This window comes from Tenrec ecaudatus, chromosome X, assembly GCF_050624435.1.
Source record: "Tenrec ecaudatus isolate mTenEca1 chromosome X, mTenEca1.hap1, whole genome shotgun sequence".
NCBI classification, from domain to species: Eukaryota; Metazoa; Chordata; class Mammalia; order Afrosoricida; family Tenrecidae; genus Tenrec; species Tenrec ecaudatus.
The window spans coordinates 15,359,123-15,378,383 of NC_134548.1; the positions used below are offsets into that span (position 1 = coordinate 15,359,123).

The 19,261-nt window shown below is 45.7% G+C and overlaps 1 protein-coding gene across 3 annotated transcripts in view; it reads right to left on the minus strand.

The window, feature by feature from the left end:
* The window catches only part of PHKA2 (phosphorylase kinase regulatory subunit alpha 2), a 59,884-nt gene that overhangs the window by 35,345 nt on the left and 5,278 nt on the right, over positions 1-19,261 (minus strand). For all 3 annotated transcript variants that reach the window (XM_075539624.1, XM_075539623.1, XM_075539625.1), the window contains exons 3-7: positions 11,625-11,783; positions 8,637-8,684; positions 5,089-5,257; positions 2,468-2,550; positions 294-374 (exon numbers count right to left, since the gene is read on the minus strand). In XM_075539624.1, the coding sequence (XP_075395739.1) occupies positions 294-374; positions 2,468-2,550; positions 5,089-5,257; positions 8,637-8,684; positions 11,625-11,783 (540 nt within the window). The remainder of the gene's footprint in view (positions 1-293; positions 375-2,467; positions 2,551-5,088; positions 5,258-8,636; positions 8,685-11,624; positions 11,784-19,261) is intronic.

A 19,261-nucleotide genomic window follows, 5' to 3' on the forward strand; every position in this document is an offset into this window, starting at 1 on the left:
TCAATGGTGTCCCACTTTACCAATGTTAAAATCTGTTCACGTTGCCTATAGAGCAAAGCAGAACTGCCCCTGTGGGTTTATGAGACTGTCACTCTTTATGGGAGTAGAAAGCCTCATCTTTTCCCCTTGAGAGGCTGGTGGTTTCATAACAAAGCCCAATGTGTATGTACCCCACTATGCCACCAGGGCTCCCTTGAAAAATTCTAGTCAGATTAGATCCAGAGTGTTCATAAAGCGACTCACAGCAACGCAGTAAGAAAGCAACCCCAAAAGAACAAACAGGTGGCTGTCACCTTGGCCATTCCGACAGAGCTTGCATTCAATTCCGGTATGCCCTGGTTCGTCTTATCTCCGCGTTCCCACATTCCATAATCCTGGGGGAGAGGAAGGCAGTAATCAGAGTTGATGAAAAAGGCAGGTGAGGAATGAGGGGTGGGAAAAACAAACAATTCCGTGATGTGAAACCGGTGGCCTCATCTCAAAAGCTCCCAAATCCATGGTTTTCTGTCATCAACTTCAGCTGATTTGGCCTCTGGGCAGAATTTGGGAAGTAAAACTTAGGCGGACAAAAGCTATGCAAAAACAAAACAAAACAAAAAACCTCTCTTAAATTTCTTTCTCCAGAAAGTTACATTAATTGGCATGGATCTCCAGACTTGTAGGAAATAATCTTTCATTTATCTTAAAATCAAATAGCTGCCCCTCTATTTAGCGAATCCCTTTGAATGTATATCAAATTATAAGCTAGAATAAAGAAACTCCAGCAACGGGGTTATATGTAGTTGAAGCCAATCGAACCCTTTAAGCCCTGCCAGTGGGGGCAGGGAGAGGGAGAGAAGCTCAGCGAGTAACTGGAGCCAAAGTTGAAAGGGGCTGCTGAGAACACTGCTCTGCTGCCATGGAGGCACTGGCTCTGAACAGTCCACACAGCAGACTTGGTATACTAGGGATGTCCAGAAGTTTGCGGAAAATTCCATTTTCTTTGAACTCCATTTTTCTACAAACTTTTGGAAGCCCCCACTCTGTGTACTCCATGCTTTTTAAAAAAGATCGTTATTTTCACTTTAAGGAACAAAAGCATTTGAAGCTGCTTTAAAGGCCAGGATGGAGATGCCTGGTGGAATTATTACCACCCAAGATTACGGAGACTGGGACCCAAGCCAAAGAGTGATGGTGTTACATGGATTTCTCTCTGAAGATGGAGAGTTTCAAACATGTGAGCTGTAAGAAAGACTAGGTGGGCCAGCGAGCCCTGCGGTGGGGCCCGGGGTCGCTTCCTTGGGTCCTCGGCCCACGCAGCTGTGCCTTTCCTCACACCACACGGAGCCAAGTACCATGCCCTCAAAGGCTGCTTTTATCAGTCACTCCCCGGCCAGTGTCTCTCCACGGTGTCTGCAACAGTGGTTCTCAGGCATAGGAACCACTGTGAGGATGGTGGAGGACCGGGGCCGTGCTTTCTTCTGTTATACACAGGGTCACAATGGATCAGCGCCAACTCAATGACACTTACCACCACCATCACCAACATCAACACCCCATCCACCCCAGAGGTTGGAAGGCAAAGACAAAGCAGCCACAGAAAGGAGGAAAGCTAAGAAAGGAAGGGACAGAGAAGCAGCAGCTAAAGAGGTGAGGAGCCCTCCTGAAAGAGCAGTCTCACAGGTCCAGGTTCAGACACTGGCGATGGAGTGGCTCAGAGGGACCCGGTACGGTGTGGTGGTGGTGATGGCAGAAATCCGGTGTCAGGAAGTCAGCTAAGCGAGCTGAGCAGGGTGCGAGGGGGCAACTGCTCCCTACTAAGCTCAGAGCTGGGGCAGTGAGCAGCGGAGCGGCTACCGGCAGGGAGGCTTGTCCTGAGGAGCTCAGAGGATGCCTGTACATACTTTTGTGTACGGGATGTGCACAGAAGAGAGCAAGCCTACTTGCCAGTGCTGAGAGTGGGCCTGCACTATGGGGGATCTTCCAGACTTTGCCTGCATGCTTTCTGATCCTCTTACTTCCTAAAGAAACCAATTAACTGTCAGTCTCCTCTGTGAGTTCTGGGTGACCATTGCAATGAATTCTCGAACCCAGACAAGAAGTAGCGAGTGCCTGTGCCAAGAGAGGGTGGCTGCTGCCAGAACAGTGAGAGGGGGCGAATGGAGGTATGTCTGGCCCCATCTCATGGCGATCAGCCTTGTGCTGGTGATTAGCCATCCCCCCAAGAAGGGAGAGAACTCAGATGTTACTACGACCACAATGCCAACACAGAGAACCTGGATGCATTACAAAAACACCAGTCCCTAAATATGTCCCAGGACCAAAAGGCACACACTTTGTAAGTGCAGGTGACACAATCTGATGGTGGCAGTTTTTCTAACCTCTGGTCAGTCCCAAACAGTCCAGCCCTCAAAGCCCTGTAGGGTTTGTAAGCCTCTTTTCCAGTTGGGACCAGCCCCCTGCAGATACTCCCAGGGATGGTACTTACAGCAACTTTATAGGCAGCTTCGATGTAAAACACCAGATTCTGTATGAAGGCCACCTCATCCAGGGTGAAAATGATGCGTAAGCCTGGGAAAGAAACGCACACAGTGAGGATGAGGCAGAGTCCACATCTCACACTTGGAATGCTTTGATCCTCATTTTCACTTTCCCTGTTGAGGCGTCCAACATTAAGTCTGAAGTAGGTCATAATGGTTCAATCTCGGAAGGAAAGGGACCACGAGAGGAGAGAGAAAGAGAGAAGAGAATAGGGAGAGAGGGGTGACTGGAGTAGATACTGGCTGACAAAGGAGGTGGGGAGCCTGTTGGATCTGCTCAGAGAAAGTCTATTGGCGCTATCCTTCAGCAAGTCAGAGAGTGGGTGCTGAGAAAGGATAGCTCCCACCTCTAGACGACAGCTCAACTCTCCTATAAGAAGACCCTTCCCAGAACGTGCGCAGAGCCACATCGACACCAAGAGTTGGCTTTGCGCTGGTGTCCTTCAAGGTACAGGGAGTTGTGGAGTATTTTGAAAGTATGACTATAGTAAAGCATGCACCTTAACATTGCTAAGGGGTGTTTTATCATAGCAACTCTACAGGGCAGGATAAAACTGTCCCTGTGAGTTTCCGAGACGATAACTCTTTACAGGAGTAGAAAGCCTCGTGTTCCTTCCACAGAGCGGCTAGTCGTTTCGAACTGCTGATTCGCATGTTAGCAGGCCAACGCATAACCACTGAGCCATCCTATTGGAACTGACTGTATGGCAGAGCGTTTGGTTTGGGCTTTTGGAAGGGTACTCTAATTAGTAAAAGATTAAGACAATTTGGCATCATGTACAATAGTCTTTGAGTCAAGTGTATCAGAAGAAATTAAGCAGATGTGATCGACGTTGGTATCGCAACAGTAGGAAAATAAATCCACGGGAATAAAGGAATACCTAAATGAGTTATAGTGAGATTCATTGATAGTCTTTAAATTACGTTATGAAGAGCTTGCAAGGTCAAAGAGGAAATGCCTACATTATAATATGCTATGTCTTAGCCAGACTAGGCTTATGGAAACAAGATGGCCTTAAATATATAAATTAAAATGCTACTAAAAAAAGACTTGGAGGAAAAACATTCAAATGTAAATTGCCAGTGGGACCTTTTTTTCTTTTCTATTTTCTAACAGGTCTATAGTAAGCTTATAACTTTCTTAACCCAAAGGGAGGATTTCTGATAGTCTTAGAGTCTGAAATCAATGGGAACCTGGAACTCGGGAGCAGGTCAGTTTACTGTGGAGGTGAAAAGAACTTGGACACAGCACTGAGGTGACCGCCCCCCCACAGAAACATTGGTAGCCAATTGTGTCCTGATGTGTGACAAAGGGCCACAGCCTGGTGGTTATATGGCCTCCGATCCAGGCTACCATCAAAGCTAGCAGCCATGGCTTCTACGGGAACAACACAGATGGTCTGGAAGTTGTCAGCCAACTCACAGCCCAGGCATGACAGGCTGGCCAGACCACCATGACCGCACAGCCGAGCTCTGGAAATGACGTTGCTTGAAGGTAATGTGGGTAGACAGGGCCTGTCCAGAGGAAGGTGGTCTGGAGAGTGAGGAGAAGCGCTGAGGAGAAGGGCTGCTGCAGTGGAGGAATTGCGACATTAGGTGGCTCCAGTAACTCGGCGAGAGGCACCATGAAGATGGGATCAGCAGAGAGCAGCTGGCAGAGCTGTCTCAACAGCCCTTGACCTGCAAGTGTCTTTGGCACTCACATCACAGACAGGGATCTTGCATTACCTGCCTGTCAGAGAGCCAAGTACCAGCTCTAGGATAAAGGAGCCGGCTTCTGTTTTCTATAAACAGCTGGTTTTCCACACTGAGTCATGCACTCCTTGAGGGAATGAGTCACTGGGCCTTGGGGATCAGGACCATAGTTTCAGGGGACATCAAGGTCTATTGGCATAGAATAGTTTGCAAAGAGAATGTTGCACATCCTACTTTGGTGAGTAGGGCTGGAGTTTTTAAAGCTTATGAGCAGCTAAAGGAAGAAGAAGTGATGAAAACTGAAAGACATATGGAAGCAATTAGCCCAGCAGACAAATAAACCATACGAACATCAGTCTCTGTGACTCTGAGACCTGAAGAACTAGATTGTGCCTGACTACCATCTCCAATTGCTCTGAAAAGGGTCACATTAGAAGGTCCTGGATAGAGTGGGAGAAAAATGTGGAACAAAACAATCATGAAAGAGACCAAGTATACTGGTTGGACAGAGACAGGTGGGACCCCCAAGACTGGTCTCTTTGTCACCCTTCAGGTCTAGAACTGAATTTACCGCTGTAGTAAAATAATCAACCATTTAAATCAGCAGGGCAGCATTTACCCCAGGACAAAGTTCACAGGACTAGGAGAGGATGAGGACCAGAAACAGAAAACACAGGGAGAAAGTGGAATCCACACAGCAGTTGAGGGGACTGCAATGGATGAGTTGAAACAACATGAGGATGAACTGATGATCCGCTCAGAAGGACTTTGCCTAATTCACAAAATGCTTTTTAAAAATGAAAAATGAACATTATTTGATATTCACCCAAGCTCCTTTCTGGATTGTCCCGTCCTGCACAAAGGACCTACTCACCTGAGGCTGTCATCTGAGCTAGGAAGAGGAGGAAGAGGGAGGTGGCATCCACCTGGAGGTGGCCCCACTGGTCGTCGCCCACCACAGTGCTGCAGGTAGCTGTGTTGTACTTGGCATGCAGGCTGTCCTTGGTACTCTGAGATTTCTTGAACTTCTCCACCTTGTCCACCTGAGGCAGAAGGAAAAGTGAGTTCCCATTAATGAAGGCTCCAATACCTGCATCAAGCCTCCAGGAACCAGAGGGGCAGGCAGCAGCTAGTGTTTGTGCCTGAGCTCTGCCCACCTACCAGAAATGTCCCAGCCCACTTGGATTTTAACAAGCGCTATAAGGTGAGGGTCAGGCTCAAGGACTTCCTTGTCTCTGTATCCCCAGCTGTGATGCATGCTAGGCACTCAATAAGAGAAGGGAAGGAGGGACATGGATGGACTTTGAAAACATTATATTAACGTAAGTCAAACATAAAAGAGCAAATATTCTGCAATCTCACAGATGTGAGAGATCTCGAACAGACAAACCCACAGAGACCAAGTAGAATCAGGGAGAGAAGGAAGGAAGAGGACCTGTTTCAATGTCAGCTTCTTGGTTCCTGATGATGAAAGGAGAAGACCAACTATGCCTTTGAAAACTAGGGGGCAGCTGATTGAGGATGGGACTGTGTTTTTGAACTTGGGAAGATCCTATTTTAATGTTCTGTCTACAGTACTGTAAAACAAAAACAAAGGCCCCTCAAACTCACTGCCATCAAATTGATTCTGAATCTTTACAGGAGCAGAAATCCCCATCTTTCTACCTTAGAGCAGCTGGTGGCTTTGAACTGCTGATCTTTTGGTTAGTAGCCCAATGCCTACTCCACTACACCACCAGGGCTCCTATCTGTAAGAAGTGCTTCATGAATTGTTGTATCTTCCTCATTGAAAAGACCAGAGAATCATAGTGTTAAGGTTTCAAATGAAAAGCATGGGTTATTGTTTTTATCTCCACAGGAAGGAGGGATCAAATTTCAACCCAGGGCTCCAAGACATGAAAGCAACATACTGGCATGAAGCAGGGAACCAATAGAGATGGCTGAGGGGCCAGCCCCAATCCCAACTACGTGGACAGCACCCTCTCCCTGCAGGAGAATTCACTTCAGAAGACAGCACTGAAGATACAGCCAGGGAGAGGGACATGTCTGATCAGAGCAACAGGAGCAAATGAAGGGAGAGGAAGAGAGAGTGGAACACATCCTGGCCCACCAAGCCCCAAGGATATTCCCATTCAGAGAAGCCAAAGACAGAGAGGATCATAAGGCCAGCCCCACTATGGGACACGACGTTCCTCACTGACCCATAGTGTTACAGGGGATAACACTGGAGACATCATGTGGGAATTATACCCAATCTGATCCCACCACACTGAGGCGAAACACTAAGGGCGTGCAACAGAACAGCAAGGGGAACAGAGCAACGAAGACCTCAGAGAATACCAAAAACAGACTTTGGGGCCAGGGTGTGGCACCCCATCAGACTCGACCAGAAAACACTCCTAAAGGTTAATCAACAGACCTTGACCTATTTACAGGCTTTTCTCTTTTTTTGTTGCTTTATTTTGCTCTGTCTTATTTTTGGTGCATATTGTTTTCTCTGCAGGTCTATCTAGATAAGATAGGCGAGATAAACAATCTGGAGGAAAAAAACAATGGACCGATGATTCTGGGGGGACATGGGAGAGGGGAAAGCGGGGGAACGGAAGTGGGTGTTAACAAACCCAGGGACAAGGGAACGACAAGTGATCCAAAATTGATGGCGAGGAGAGTGTAGGAGGCCTGGTAGGGCTTGATCAAGGGCAATGTAACCAAGAGGAATTACTGAAACCCAAATGAAGACTGAGCATGATAGTGGGACAAGACGAAAGTAAAAGGAAATAGGGGAAAGAACTAGGAGGCAAAGGGCATTTATAGAGGTCTCAATAAAGGCATGTATATATGTAAATATATTTATATATGACAATGGGGAAATAGATCTTTGTGGATATATTTATAGGTTTAGTATTAAGGTAGCAGATGGACATTGGGCCTCTACTCAAGTACTCCCTCAATGTAAGAATGCATTGTTCTATTAAACTGGCATTCCATGATGCTCACCTTCCAGACATGAGCACTGAAGACAAAGCAGGTGGAAGACAAAGTGGGTGCATAAGCAAATGTGGTGAAGAAAGATGATGGTGCCAGCTACCAAATGATATAGCATCTGGGATCTTAAAGTCTTGAAGATAAACAAGCGACCATCTAGCTGAGAAGCAAAATAGCCCACATGGAAGAAGCACACCAGCCTGTGTGATCACGAGGTGTCAATAGGATCAGGTATCAGGCATCAAAGAAAAAATCATATAATTGTGAGTGCAGAGTGGATACCCAAAGCCCATATGTAGGCACCTGGACATCCCTTTATAGAAGGGTCCCAGGGAGGAGATGAGCCAGCAGGGAACAGTGCAGCAATGATGAAACATACAATTTTCCTCTCGTTTTTTCATTCTCCCCCGCCCCCACTATCATGATCCCAATTCTACCTTACAAATCTGGCTAGACCAGAGGATGTACACTGGTACAGATAGGAACTGGAAATACAGAGAATTCAGGACAGATAAACCCCCCAGGACCAAAAATGAGAGTAGCCATAGCAGGAGGGTAAGAGGAAGGTGGAGGAGAAAGCGGGAACTGATCACCAAGATCTACGTATAACCCCCCTCCCTGAGGAAAGGAGAACAGACAAGTGGGTGAAGGGAGACATCGGACAGTGTTAAGACATGACAAAATAATAATTTCTAAATTATCAAGGGTTCGTGAGGAAGGGTGAGGGAGGGAAGGGAAAAATGAGGAGCTGATACCAAGGGCTTAAGTAGAAAGAAAATGTATTGAGAATGATGATGGCAACAAATGTACAAATGTGCTTGACACAATTAATGTATGGATTATGATAAGAGTTGTACAAGCCCCCAATAAAATGATTTTATATATATATACACAAACACACACACACTCTTTTATATACTAGAATAGACTAGAAGCCCTTGCTCTTTTAGAAGTGGCTTAATAAAATGTTTTCCGTATTAATCTCTTGCAAAGAAATTCTTAGAGACAACAGCCTTTCTGGCTGTAGTCCTATCCATCCAAAATACCACTCCCACTGCTGTCAACTTGACTCGTCGTGACTGTCTAGGACTGAGTACAACTGCCCCTGTGGGTTTCCACGGCTGTCAACAATCTTGACAGGGACAGAAAGCCTCATCTTTCTCCTGTCGGGCGGCACGTGGTTTGAACTGCTGACCTTTCAGGGAGCTGCTGAACCACGGCTCCTTCTGATCCTGGTCATATAATGCAACTACTGAAGGTCCCTTAGAAAGAGAAATTAAGCAATTTTTTTTCATTTTCCCTTCGTCTGAGAAGAAAAGTTCAAATGCTTTAAGATCTAAAGCTGTCAGGGCACGAAATACCCACACCGATCCGTGTCCAAGGGCACGAAATACCCACACCGATGATCTGAGGGCATGTGGGTTGTTTTGCACCTACCTGTCTCATCATGCACTGGAGAAGTCCCCGCATCAGTTTCACCACGTTCTGTGGAATAAAGGGGGCTCAGTTAGGGTTGGTGCTGCCCGGAGACCTCCGGAAAAGGCAGCTCCCCAGCGTAACCAGGTTGCTGCCATTTCCACTTTTTTACTCCATCACAGAGAAGGAAAAAATCTTCACCAAGTGGCTTACTCTCAAATAAAGGGGTTGGACCAGATGGTGTCTTCCGACACTGAAATACTGTGACTCACGGCCATTTTAGCAACAAGGTTTTTCTAAGCCCAGGCCCCTGGGGCATTATTGCCACTGTTGTTAAGTCTACCACACCATGCCTGCCCCAAAGTAATGACGCTTTGCCAACGTAGCCAATTGTGACATGGTTAGTGGACTAGTCAGGAAAATTCAGACAAAATGCAAGTGGCAGCCAATGTTACTGAATATTACAAGTCACTAACACAAAAGAATCAAAAAGAATATTAATTAATTTATTAGACACAATGTCCAGGCAGTGGCCAAAGCACTTAATCTGGATTAGCTCTAATCCTTTCAACAACCTTAAGAGGTGGGGGTTACTCTTGCCCCACTTTATAGATGAGGAACCGAAGGCGGAGAGAGCTGAAGTAACACTGCTATAGTCAAAGCTGGCAAGGGGTGAACAAAGCCATGCAAGCAGGCACGCAGGCGCGCACAAGGTCTGACTCTAGCTGCATCCCTCACTTCCTCCACAACTCAGGCCCATTTAAAGACTATTTGTGGTAGTTATATAGTTTCATGTCCACTTGAAGGTATATAGAAGTGTAGGGGTGGTATTCAACCTGTCACTCAGGCCACAGCCTGCTGGTGCCTCCTTGTAGGTGTGGCCATTCTCATAAGGAGGGCCCTGGGAACCTCCCCCGCCCTCTGCCTTCACCTTCCTGCTGGTGGACCCTGGTTGCCGCCAGAGCCCTGAAGATGCTTCCACCGCTATGGGATCCACACAGTTTTGCACCCACTGACCAGTGAGTCCTGCATTCTGCATCATTGCATATGGCTTCGTGAGTTTGAAGAAGGATTATGCTCTAGTATCTTACTTATGGACTAGAGTGAGACTAGGTTGGGATGTTTTCCTGATACACAATTACTTCTTGGTATAAAACTCTTTCTTACACATATGAGAGTCCCTGGATGTGTTTCTCTAGTCAACCTGGCCTAAAACACTATTCTTTGTATGTTTGATCAAAACTACTGTAAGACTACTTCATGAGGACCTGGAGCGGAAGAGATTGTGTGGGTCAAAGTCATTTTGCTTCAGGGCCTCCCCTCACAGAATGTACACAGCTTGTAAGGGAAGATGTCGTGAAGGGCTACAAAAGTACATTGCCAGTGAAGTCTGGAATGAATCAAGCTTTTAAATCCTTCTACCTCTAAAATCCTAATATTTTAGAACTTGACACTTGGAGGTCATATACTTTCAGAGTAGAAAATGTTCCCTCAGAATTATGAGGGTTATATAGCATTGTTATAATTAACACTGCCTACAGTCACTAGCATAAACAAAGTCTCCTCAAACACAGACAAGTCTTTTTCCATTACAAACAAGCACTGGGGCGGGGAAGCATCTGGAAATGTGGGCGTGGGGGTGTTCTGCTTGTACCAACGGCAAGGAGTCAGGGAGGCAGCTGGCATTTCATGAATAGGGGCCTGAATACTGACTGTCCTACAGTGCCTGGGGAAGTCGAACACATTGGGGAGCTGCGCCATTCAAGCCCAAGTGTTCTACTTCTCTGAATTCTCACACCTATCTGTTGTTTTCTGTTTTGCTAGGAACAGCCATCCTAGTGCAAATGAAGTGGCGTCTCATTGTGGTTTACATTTGCATTCCCCTAACGACTAAATGATATTGAGCATCTTTTCACATGGTTATTGGCCATATCAATATCCTTTTTGGAGGTTCATCTATGAGTCCTTTGAGATAAAATTGCCCATTGGAGATGGGAATGTAAAAATGGCCCAGCCGCCATGGAAAACCGCTTGGCAATTCTCCAGAAAGTTAAACACAGAATTACCATACGAACCAGTAATTCCACCCTAAGAGACAGGAAAACAGGGACCCCAAGAGATACTGGAGAGCTCTGAAAAGTTTTTGACAAAATGGAATTTTTCTACGAACTTTGTGCGGCCCTTGTACATATAAACCAATGTTCATTGTAGCATATTCATGATAGCCAAACAGTGGCAAAAACCCCAGTCAGTACCCACCAGCAGAGGAATGGATAAATAAAATGTGGTACATAATACTATGAGATAATCAGCTATCGACAGAAATGAACTGATACATGGTACCATATAGATGAATCTTGAAAATAGTATGCTAAGTGAAATCAGTGAGACACAAACATCGAGTATTACACTGTCCAACTTCCTGCTATGTTGGATATCAATCTAGAATATGCCAATTTCCAAAGACCAATATTTATTAGTGATTACTAGGGGCTAGGAAAGGGTCTAGCAGGGGTTACTGCTAAAGGGTTATTAAGTTTCTATTTGGGGTGATGTAAAACTATGTGTGTGTCTTCATGCACACACCTACTGAATACAATTCATGTCACTCAATTGTTCAACTGAAGATAGCTAAAACAGGCAACTTTCTGTTCTATACATTTCACCACAAACATTTTAGAATCATCTTTGTTTAGAAGGATAGCTTGTCTAGAAATAGGTATAAAATGGATAAAGGCTATATGTGCGAATGTATAGCCGGTTAGGCAAACAGATATCTGGGGGTTAGAAGTTTGGAGGGCTACCTTCCTAGCCCATGCGATCATGTTGGTTTTGTTGATGGGCAGATTCTGAGAGAGAAGACAACTGAGAGGTGGAGACTGTGTTGCTGGACACAAAGCAGAGGTCGACACCTCATGGGCCCACACAGCTACTTCCATGCTGACATCGAATGCAAGGAAAAGGTGTTGAACAGCCAAGACAGACCCAGGCATAAGCCCCCATTATTACCTGTTCCAGCTCATAGGCCTTGGCCTTGTCCTCGTCCCGGTCAGCATTCTTACGGTAGGCCATTCCCAGGCCCCACACGGCCAGGATACTGTAGATGTTGTCCCGCACCCAGGCATCCTTCTGCTCCTGGCTGGCTGAGAGCAGTCCCGTGACGGGATTCTATCCAAGAAGGATATGTGAGGACATGTTAGCCCAATTCCCACAGCCCCTGGGCAGTGAATGCCTACCTTTGGGCAAGGGTGGGAGGCGGGAGGGTGGGGGTTGGGAAAGGACTAAGGAAATTGGGGTTCCAGTCCTTGCTCTGCCACAAAAAGTGTGATCTTGGGCAAGAAGTCGCATCGCTTTTCTAGGACTCCGTTTCCTTATCTGTAGAGCAAGAATACTGGACTCGAAAATCTCTAAGGAACCATCTACTCTCAAGATCTCACTCTTACGCTTGCTCCCAGACAAGGATCACACTGTTGCAGGTGACAGAGCAGCAGCAGCAGCCAGTCGTAAAGGCTGCAAGGTGCTTATACCAGCTCTTCGCGTCCACGGTTTTAGATCTTCTTGGGTCTCACCGTACCACTTGGGCTTGTGGGCCAGGGAGGCATTTACCTAATCCAGGCCTTAGCTGCCCACCTATACTCTCGATACTTTAAATACCTAAAAACCAGGTGCTGAGCAAGAAGACATCTGGGAGTCCTACTTACCTATGATGTCACCTGTACTTACTTCAAATGACCGCTGAGTCACAAGAAAGCCAGGCCTGCACTCAAAAAAGTGTACATGTATCTTCACAGATTATTCATAACAGCCAAAATGTGGAAGTTACCCAATTGCCCATCAACTGATGAACGGATAAAGAAATTGGGCTATATCCACACAATGGGATACTGTTTACCCACACAAAGGGCTGAAGTCCTGATACATGCTATAGCATGGATGAGTCCTGAAAATGTTCTACTGAGTGAAAGAAGTCACACATATCATGCAATCCCACTAGCACGCAAGCTCCAGAATAGGCAAATGCACAGCAACACAGAGTAAATTGGTGGCTATGGGGAGGGGAGAATAGGGGCAGCCCCTTAGGGGCACAGAAAATCCTTTGGGGATGATAGAAAAGTTCGGGAGCAAAGTAGAGGTGTGGGTACATAACACTGTGAATGGATCAAAAGCCGCTGAATCATACTCTTTGAACAGATGAGCTGTGTGGTGTGTGAAGTCTACGTCAATAAAGCTGTTATCTAAAAATAAGCCAGTCCTAATAAAAATGGGGAAGTCAGGGAAAGTAACACATAAACTTACACCTGAGGAATTTTCCTTAAAAATGTCCAAAGAAATGTGCAGCTGCTAAAATACACCATAACCATCACAACCTTGCCAGCTTAAACAATATTACTTAAATATTTATAGGAGGATTTGTGAGCAATTTCTGTTGGAGGCTTTCAGAGTGTCGATACCAAGGTTATTAGGTTAAGCAACAACAACAACAAAACTGGCATAGCTTTAAATGGCCCAGTCTAAGGGAACTGTTTCAGGAGCTCTGGTGATGTAATGATTATGAGATGGGCTTCAATTCGCAAGGTCCGAAGTTCAAAACCAACAGCTGTTCAGAGGGAAAAAGATGGGACTTTCTACTCCTGTAACCAAGTACAGTCTCAGAAACTCAGAGGTGCAATTCTATCCTGTTGAGTCTGGATGGCAGTGATTACATACTTGAGTTTCTCTGTTAACAAATTTCTGCCCTCTACAGGAAGAACTGAAACTCTACACAGTCAACCACCACAAATCAATACTATTAATGTGAATCAGAACTGATGTCTACGAATTGACGGGGTGAAGGTACAAGCCATCTTCCAATAGTGGACTATAGAGGCTCTTTATTAAGACCACTGTTCCTATTCCCTAGCAACAGCCAGCATACACTCCTTTATCTGCCGAGGCCTGTTGGGTCAACCCTAACCCAGGATAAAGAAATCACCAGGCGACCACCACCCCGGCAGGTGTGCTCAAGTTCACAGAGACAAACAGCCTTCCGGTGACACAGCAGTGACTGCTTATACACAGTCTGTGTGGTTTGGATTACAAAATGTCACTGTCACATGAACTAGAAGACACCTCTTTTCTCCTTTAGTTTGGGCTCAACTGCTAATGTGCATGAGTTTATCCCCACCCAAAGCTAGATTGTGCCCTCCACCTCCTTCCACGATAGGGGAGCAGCAAGGGGGTCTAATAGCTGCCCAGGTGGAGGGTGAGGGTTACCTAGCATCTTCAGCAAGAAGCCCTTAAGAAGCAAGGCAGACAGGCATAATTTTTTTCAATTGAAAAGGGGGGAACCCAGGAGAGCTACTCCAAGCAGAGATGAGAAATGGGCAAATTATTGCTGCTGAGCTCAGAATTCTCTAGTGCAGTGGTTCTCAACCTTCCTCATGCCGCGACCCTTGAATACATTTCCTCATGTTGTGGTGACCCCCAAACCATAAAATTATTTTCATTGCTACTTCATAACTGTCATTTTGCTATGGTTATGAATTGGGCAATTCCTGTGAAAGGGCAGTTAGACCCCAAAAGGGGTTGCGACCTGCAGGTTTAAAACCACTACTCCAGTGCCTACAAGACAGAGTCTAAATCCCCTAGGTTGTTATATGAGGCCCACTGTGGGCTGGCTCTTGCTACCACATGCAACCTCATCACCTGCCTTTCTCTCTTAGGTGGGCTGGGGGGCAGAAAACCCCAAGTAACTAAGGGTAGCTTCCTGTGCCTCCAGGCCTGGGACACATTCCCTCCTCTGTGAAACCTTACTCAGTGCTGGGGGCAGTCAGCTTGAGCTATTCCTTTACCTGCATTAAAAAGAGCCAGATGCCAGAGGCTCCGGGTTCATCCCCACACCTAGTCCTTTCTCCTTTGGGAAAGAATCACTCAGTGCCTAGCACTGCCTTGCTCACTTCCTAGAGAGGAAAAGTACAGTACCATTATGCATATGAAATACCTAGGAGAGGCTAGGATAAATGTCTAAAATACAGGGCTCCGGAGCACCATGGTGGCAAAGCAAAGAGTAGGAGGTGAAAAATTCTGCTATGAAAAATGGCATAAATTGGCCAAATTTATTTGTTGTACTAGACTTTTGTTATAGCAACTACTATTCAAAATATTAAGGGGACCCTGGTAATGGCCATTTTTTAATGGGAATTATGCTAGCATTTGTCTAAAAGGATTGCACTGGTCACCAAGATGACTGGTTGTATAAGTCTGTTTATTCCTGTGAATGGATAGCTGGTGTACAATTTGATAGGTTAACCATTCCAAGAATGGTCTTGTAAATCGAAACTTTAATGTGCAGCAGCCTCATTCTTTACCTAAAGGGATCACAGGTGGGCCATTCTCACTTTCAAATGAAGTCTTCTTTTAAATCACTGCTTGACAATTTGCCCCCTCCCTCTGGGTTCACAAATAACTACAGCCAGCTGTCCACTGGCTTACAGGAAAAAGAACTGGGCCTGGGCGGGAGCCACGCATTCCAGGCCTCCATTTCACTGCAGCTCTGGCGCAGACCACAAGGCTTACCTTAAAGTCCCTGCGACTCACAGAAACCCACTGGGTCCCTTTGCTGGCAACAAGTGCGCTTACACCTTTACCGCTCTCCTAACCCGTTGCTGCGGGGTTGATTCAGACTCATAGCAACCCTACCCAACACAGTAGAGCTCCCTCATCTCATCGGGTTTCCGAGGTCAAAGTGTTTACAGAAGCAGACTGCCAAATCTTTCTTCCATGGAGCAGCTGGTGGGTTCAAACTGACCACCTTCAATGTATCAGCTGACCACTTAATGACTGTGCCACCCGGGTTCTCTACCACTCTCCTTCAAACCAAACACTCATACCATGCACTGAATGCCTATTGGTGCCACTTTAGGGCAGCGGAGAACTGGCCCTGTGGGTTTCTGAGACTGACTCTTTATGGGAGTAGAAAGCCTTTAGCTTTCTCCCACAGAGTGCTGCTGGTTAGCAGCCGACACATAACCACTACGCTACCAGGGCTTCTGACCACTGTCCGAAGACTGTAATTCTTTGCCTCTCACAACCATTCCCATGATAAGGTAGGATCACTGAGCTGTTAGACCTTGGCCTGGCATTGTGGAAACTTACAGAATACGTTCAAAGTCAGTGGGGCTGGTAGGGTCTTCCTGGCCAACATGGGAAGTCCAGTCCTCTGTCCTCAGGACTCGCCTGGGGCTGTAGTATAACTTTCATTTGAACAGAACTGCAGAAGTCTGCGAAACTGTCAAGGCTGGGTGCTCTGAACTATCCCATGGGGCTCTTCATCTGGCCTCTTCACCTGGAGTCTTCAGGTATCTGCTGGTGGGCTTTGGGAGTGGGGGTTCTGTGAGGCACTGGGAACTTTTTAGTGTGCCTTTTTCTCAGAACGTGGAGCCCTGATTGTGTAGTGGTTAAGCATTGGTCTGTGATCTGCATGGTTGGGAGTTCAAAACCAGCAGGGTGTCACTATGAATCAGCATTGAATCAATGGTAGTAAGTCTGAGAATTTCTTTTTTCTCAGGGCAGGGTAAGGCATTCAGCTTTCATATCATACATGGGTAACAAATGCACTTGAGGAAGATCCAATTCTCCGAATGCATTTTATGGAACACTGCGTTGTCCAATCTGCTGTGAGAACGATGGGATATTTACTTCCCTCAATGATAGTGTGACCTTTAAATATAAGTGACAGGGCTGCCAGAATTCGGGAGAACATTTGAAGAAATAATCCTTTAAGAATGTCACTACTGAAACACACAGAGGAAGCAGCAGGCAATGTTACTGGATACTGCACTCTGGGCTATCTGAAGTGTGTCTCTCCACTCCTCCAGCTTGAACCCATCAAGACAGAGGGCTGCCAGCTCCTCAGAAGGGTAGCCTGGACAAAACGTCCCTTGGGCTCTCTGGACTGGAGTTCTTTAACTGTGAAAAAGCCCAGATGAGTGGACTCCAGGGGCAGTGCATTATTTACTGTGGCGCTTCCAGTCAAAATCTCTCCCACCAAACCACCTTTGCCTGAGTCTGGTAAGAAAAAGGGGTGAGGAGATACTGATAGGATACACCTGTGAGTAATTGAGACCCAGATTTCCCAGTGCCCTCCCATGTATAAAAGGAGCCCTTTATAAGTCACAGGAGGGTGAAATCTCATTATCAGCAAGAGCCAGGAGTGGAGCATGTCCTCTAGACCCCAAGATCTCTGAGCAGTGAACCTCCTGGATCCAGAAGACAGCTGTGACTTCAGAAGAGCAGTAACAGCAGAACCAGGAGCCAGCACATGAAACAGAGAGGTGGACTGCCCAATCCGTGGAGCAAGTATAGCTGAGCCATTTTGGGCAAGAGGAAATGGTGTGTCTCTAGGCACTAATTGGGGAATCTGGGCTTGCTCACTCACAGAAGTGGAGCTGAGTATCTTTGAGCTGAGGCTTACTGGAGTGGAGTGTCCCTGGGCACTTAAATCAGAGTCAGATTTGCTGATCCTCAGAGCTGGAGCTGAAGGCCTTCAGGTGGAGGCTTACAGCTGAGTAGTTTACCCTTGGAGCATCTATTAGCAACCGCGAAAGAACTTTATAACGTGTCCTGAGGAACAACTCTATCCTGCACAGTTCTCACTTGCATTATAAACTTTTAACTTCCTTAATAAGCCCTTTAATAATGAATATTGTCTGAGTTCTGTGTACCCATTGCAATGGATATTAGAACCTAGATATAAAAATAGAGAGATCTACTTAAGACAACACACTGACCAATCTTTTGAGTTTGCTGCAAAGCTTGAGACACCTGTAAATCTCTCCCCCCTAAGGACTATCACTTTTCTCAAGTTGTCTGTCAGTGGTAGAATCTAGTTTTGGGTAGTATTTTTTTCTAATGGCTCAAAAAAAATTCAACCTCTATATTTAATTACAAATATATTTAAAGGCTCTTATACGTGGTGAACTTGCTCTAAAAATTGAGAACTTAAATAAGTCTTCAGTTTTCTAGGGCACTTATATCTGCCCTGGTGGTGTAGTGGTTACAGGTTGAACTGTCAACAGCAAGTTGAGCAGTTCAAAACCACCAGCCACTCCAAGGGAGAAAGATAAGGTTTTCTACTCCTGTACAGAGTTAGCCTTGGAAACTACCTGTCTTACAGTGTTGCTATGAGTCAGCAGTGAGTTGTATAACTGCCAATACTGATCATCCTAGACAACATTTCTTTTTCTTAATTGCTGAATGCACCAGTACAACAGAAGAGGTGTTTGGGAGATCCTTGATGTTTCCTTGACTCTGTAGGACTGCATTGCTTTTAAAAAGATATATAACATTACCCTTTATTGAGCTAACAAGTCCTTTGTAGACTTACTTTATTCCCGTTAATGGACGCTGACTTTTATCAAAGGCTCTTCCTACAACTATTGAAATTGTCCTAGTTTTTGACTCTTTGATTTACTTATACAGTAAATTACATATTTTTTTCTAGACTCTCCTTACATTCCTGAGATAAACCTCATTTGGTCATGTGACACACAGACAGCTGGAACTATTAATATTTTGCCTTTTTGTAACACTATTCATAAGTGAAGGTGGTCTATACATTTTATTTCTCACAGTTCTTATTTGGCGATGGTATCTTGGGGGACTGACTATAAAAGGAGTTGGGAGCTATCCTGCTTTATCTTTTATCTAAGATTGTTTATTATGATGGGTGGCTCTGGTAGTCCTCTGCCCTTGTCTTATTTCATGGTGCATACTGGGAAAAGTCCTCCAAACAAGCCCACTGCCTTCAAGTCAATCCCAACGCATAGCGAGCCTATTGGGCAGAATGAAAGTGCACCAGAGGGGTTTCAGGGCTGTAAATCTTCACGGGAGTGGACTGCCAGCTCTTTTCATCCAGATTGGCTAGTGCAGGGGTCCTCAAACTTTTTAAACAGGGGGCCAGTTCACTGTCCCTCAGACCCATTGGAGGGCCGGACTATAGTTTATAAAAACTATGAACAAATTCCTACGCACGCTGCACATAGCTTATTTTGAAGTAAAAACCAAAACGGGGCAAAAACACCTGGCGGGCCGGATAAATGTCCTCAGCAGGCCGCATGTGGTCCTCTGCAGGCCGCATGTGGCCAGCGTGCCATAGTTTGAGGACGCCTGGGCTAGTGGGTTCACGCTGCCAGCCTTTTGCTTGGCAGCTGAGCATGCTTAACCACTGAGCCACCAGGGCTCCTGGGTAGACTTCAGCTCTAGTAAAATCTGACTCTTCTCCCTACTCAAAGGGTACCCCTGGACAGTAGACTGCGGCTGACTGACCTATGCTGACTTAACTCACTTTAAAGTAATGTTTAATGCTGTCTGACAATTCGACTAGAAATCGCTAGTTCGTTCACTTTCTTACTCTCCTGAAGGACTAAATCTACTCCTAACTTATGTAAAAACTCTGATTATTCTGCACATTAATAAAGTATGGCTGGCAGTAAGTAGCCAATACCAACATGAGATTAATGCCGGCTGGGAATAGTTGAGGGTATGTGTCAACTTGGCTGAGTCATAATTCTCAGTGGTTTGGCAGTTATGTAATATTGTATTCATTCTCCATTTTGTGATCTGATGTAGTCAGCTTCTATTTTCACATGCCATTGATTTTTTTTGCA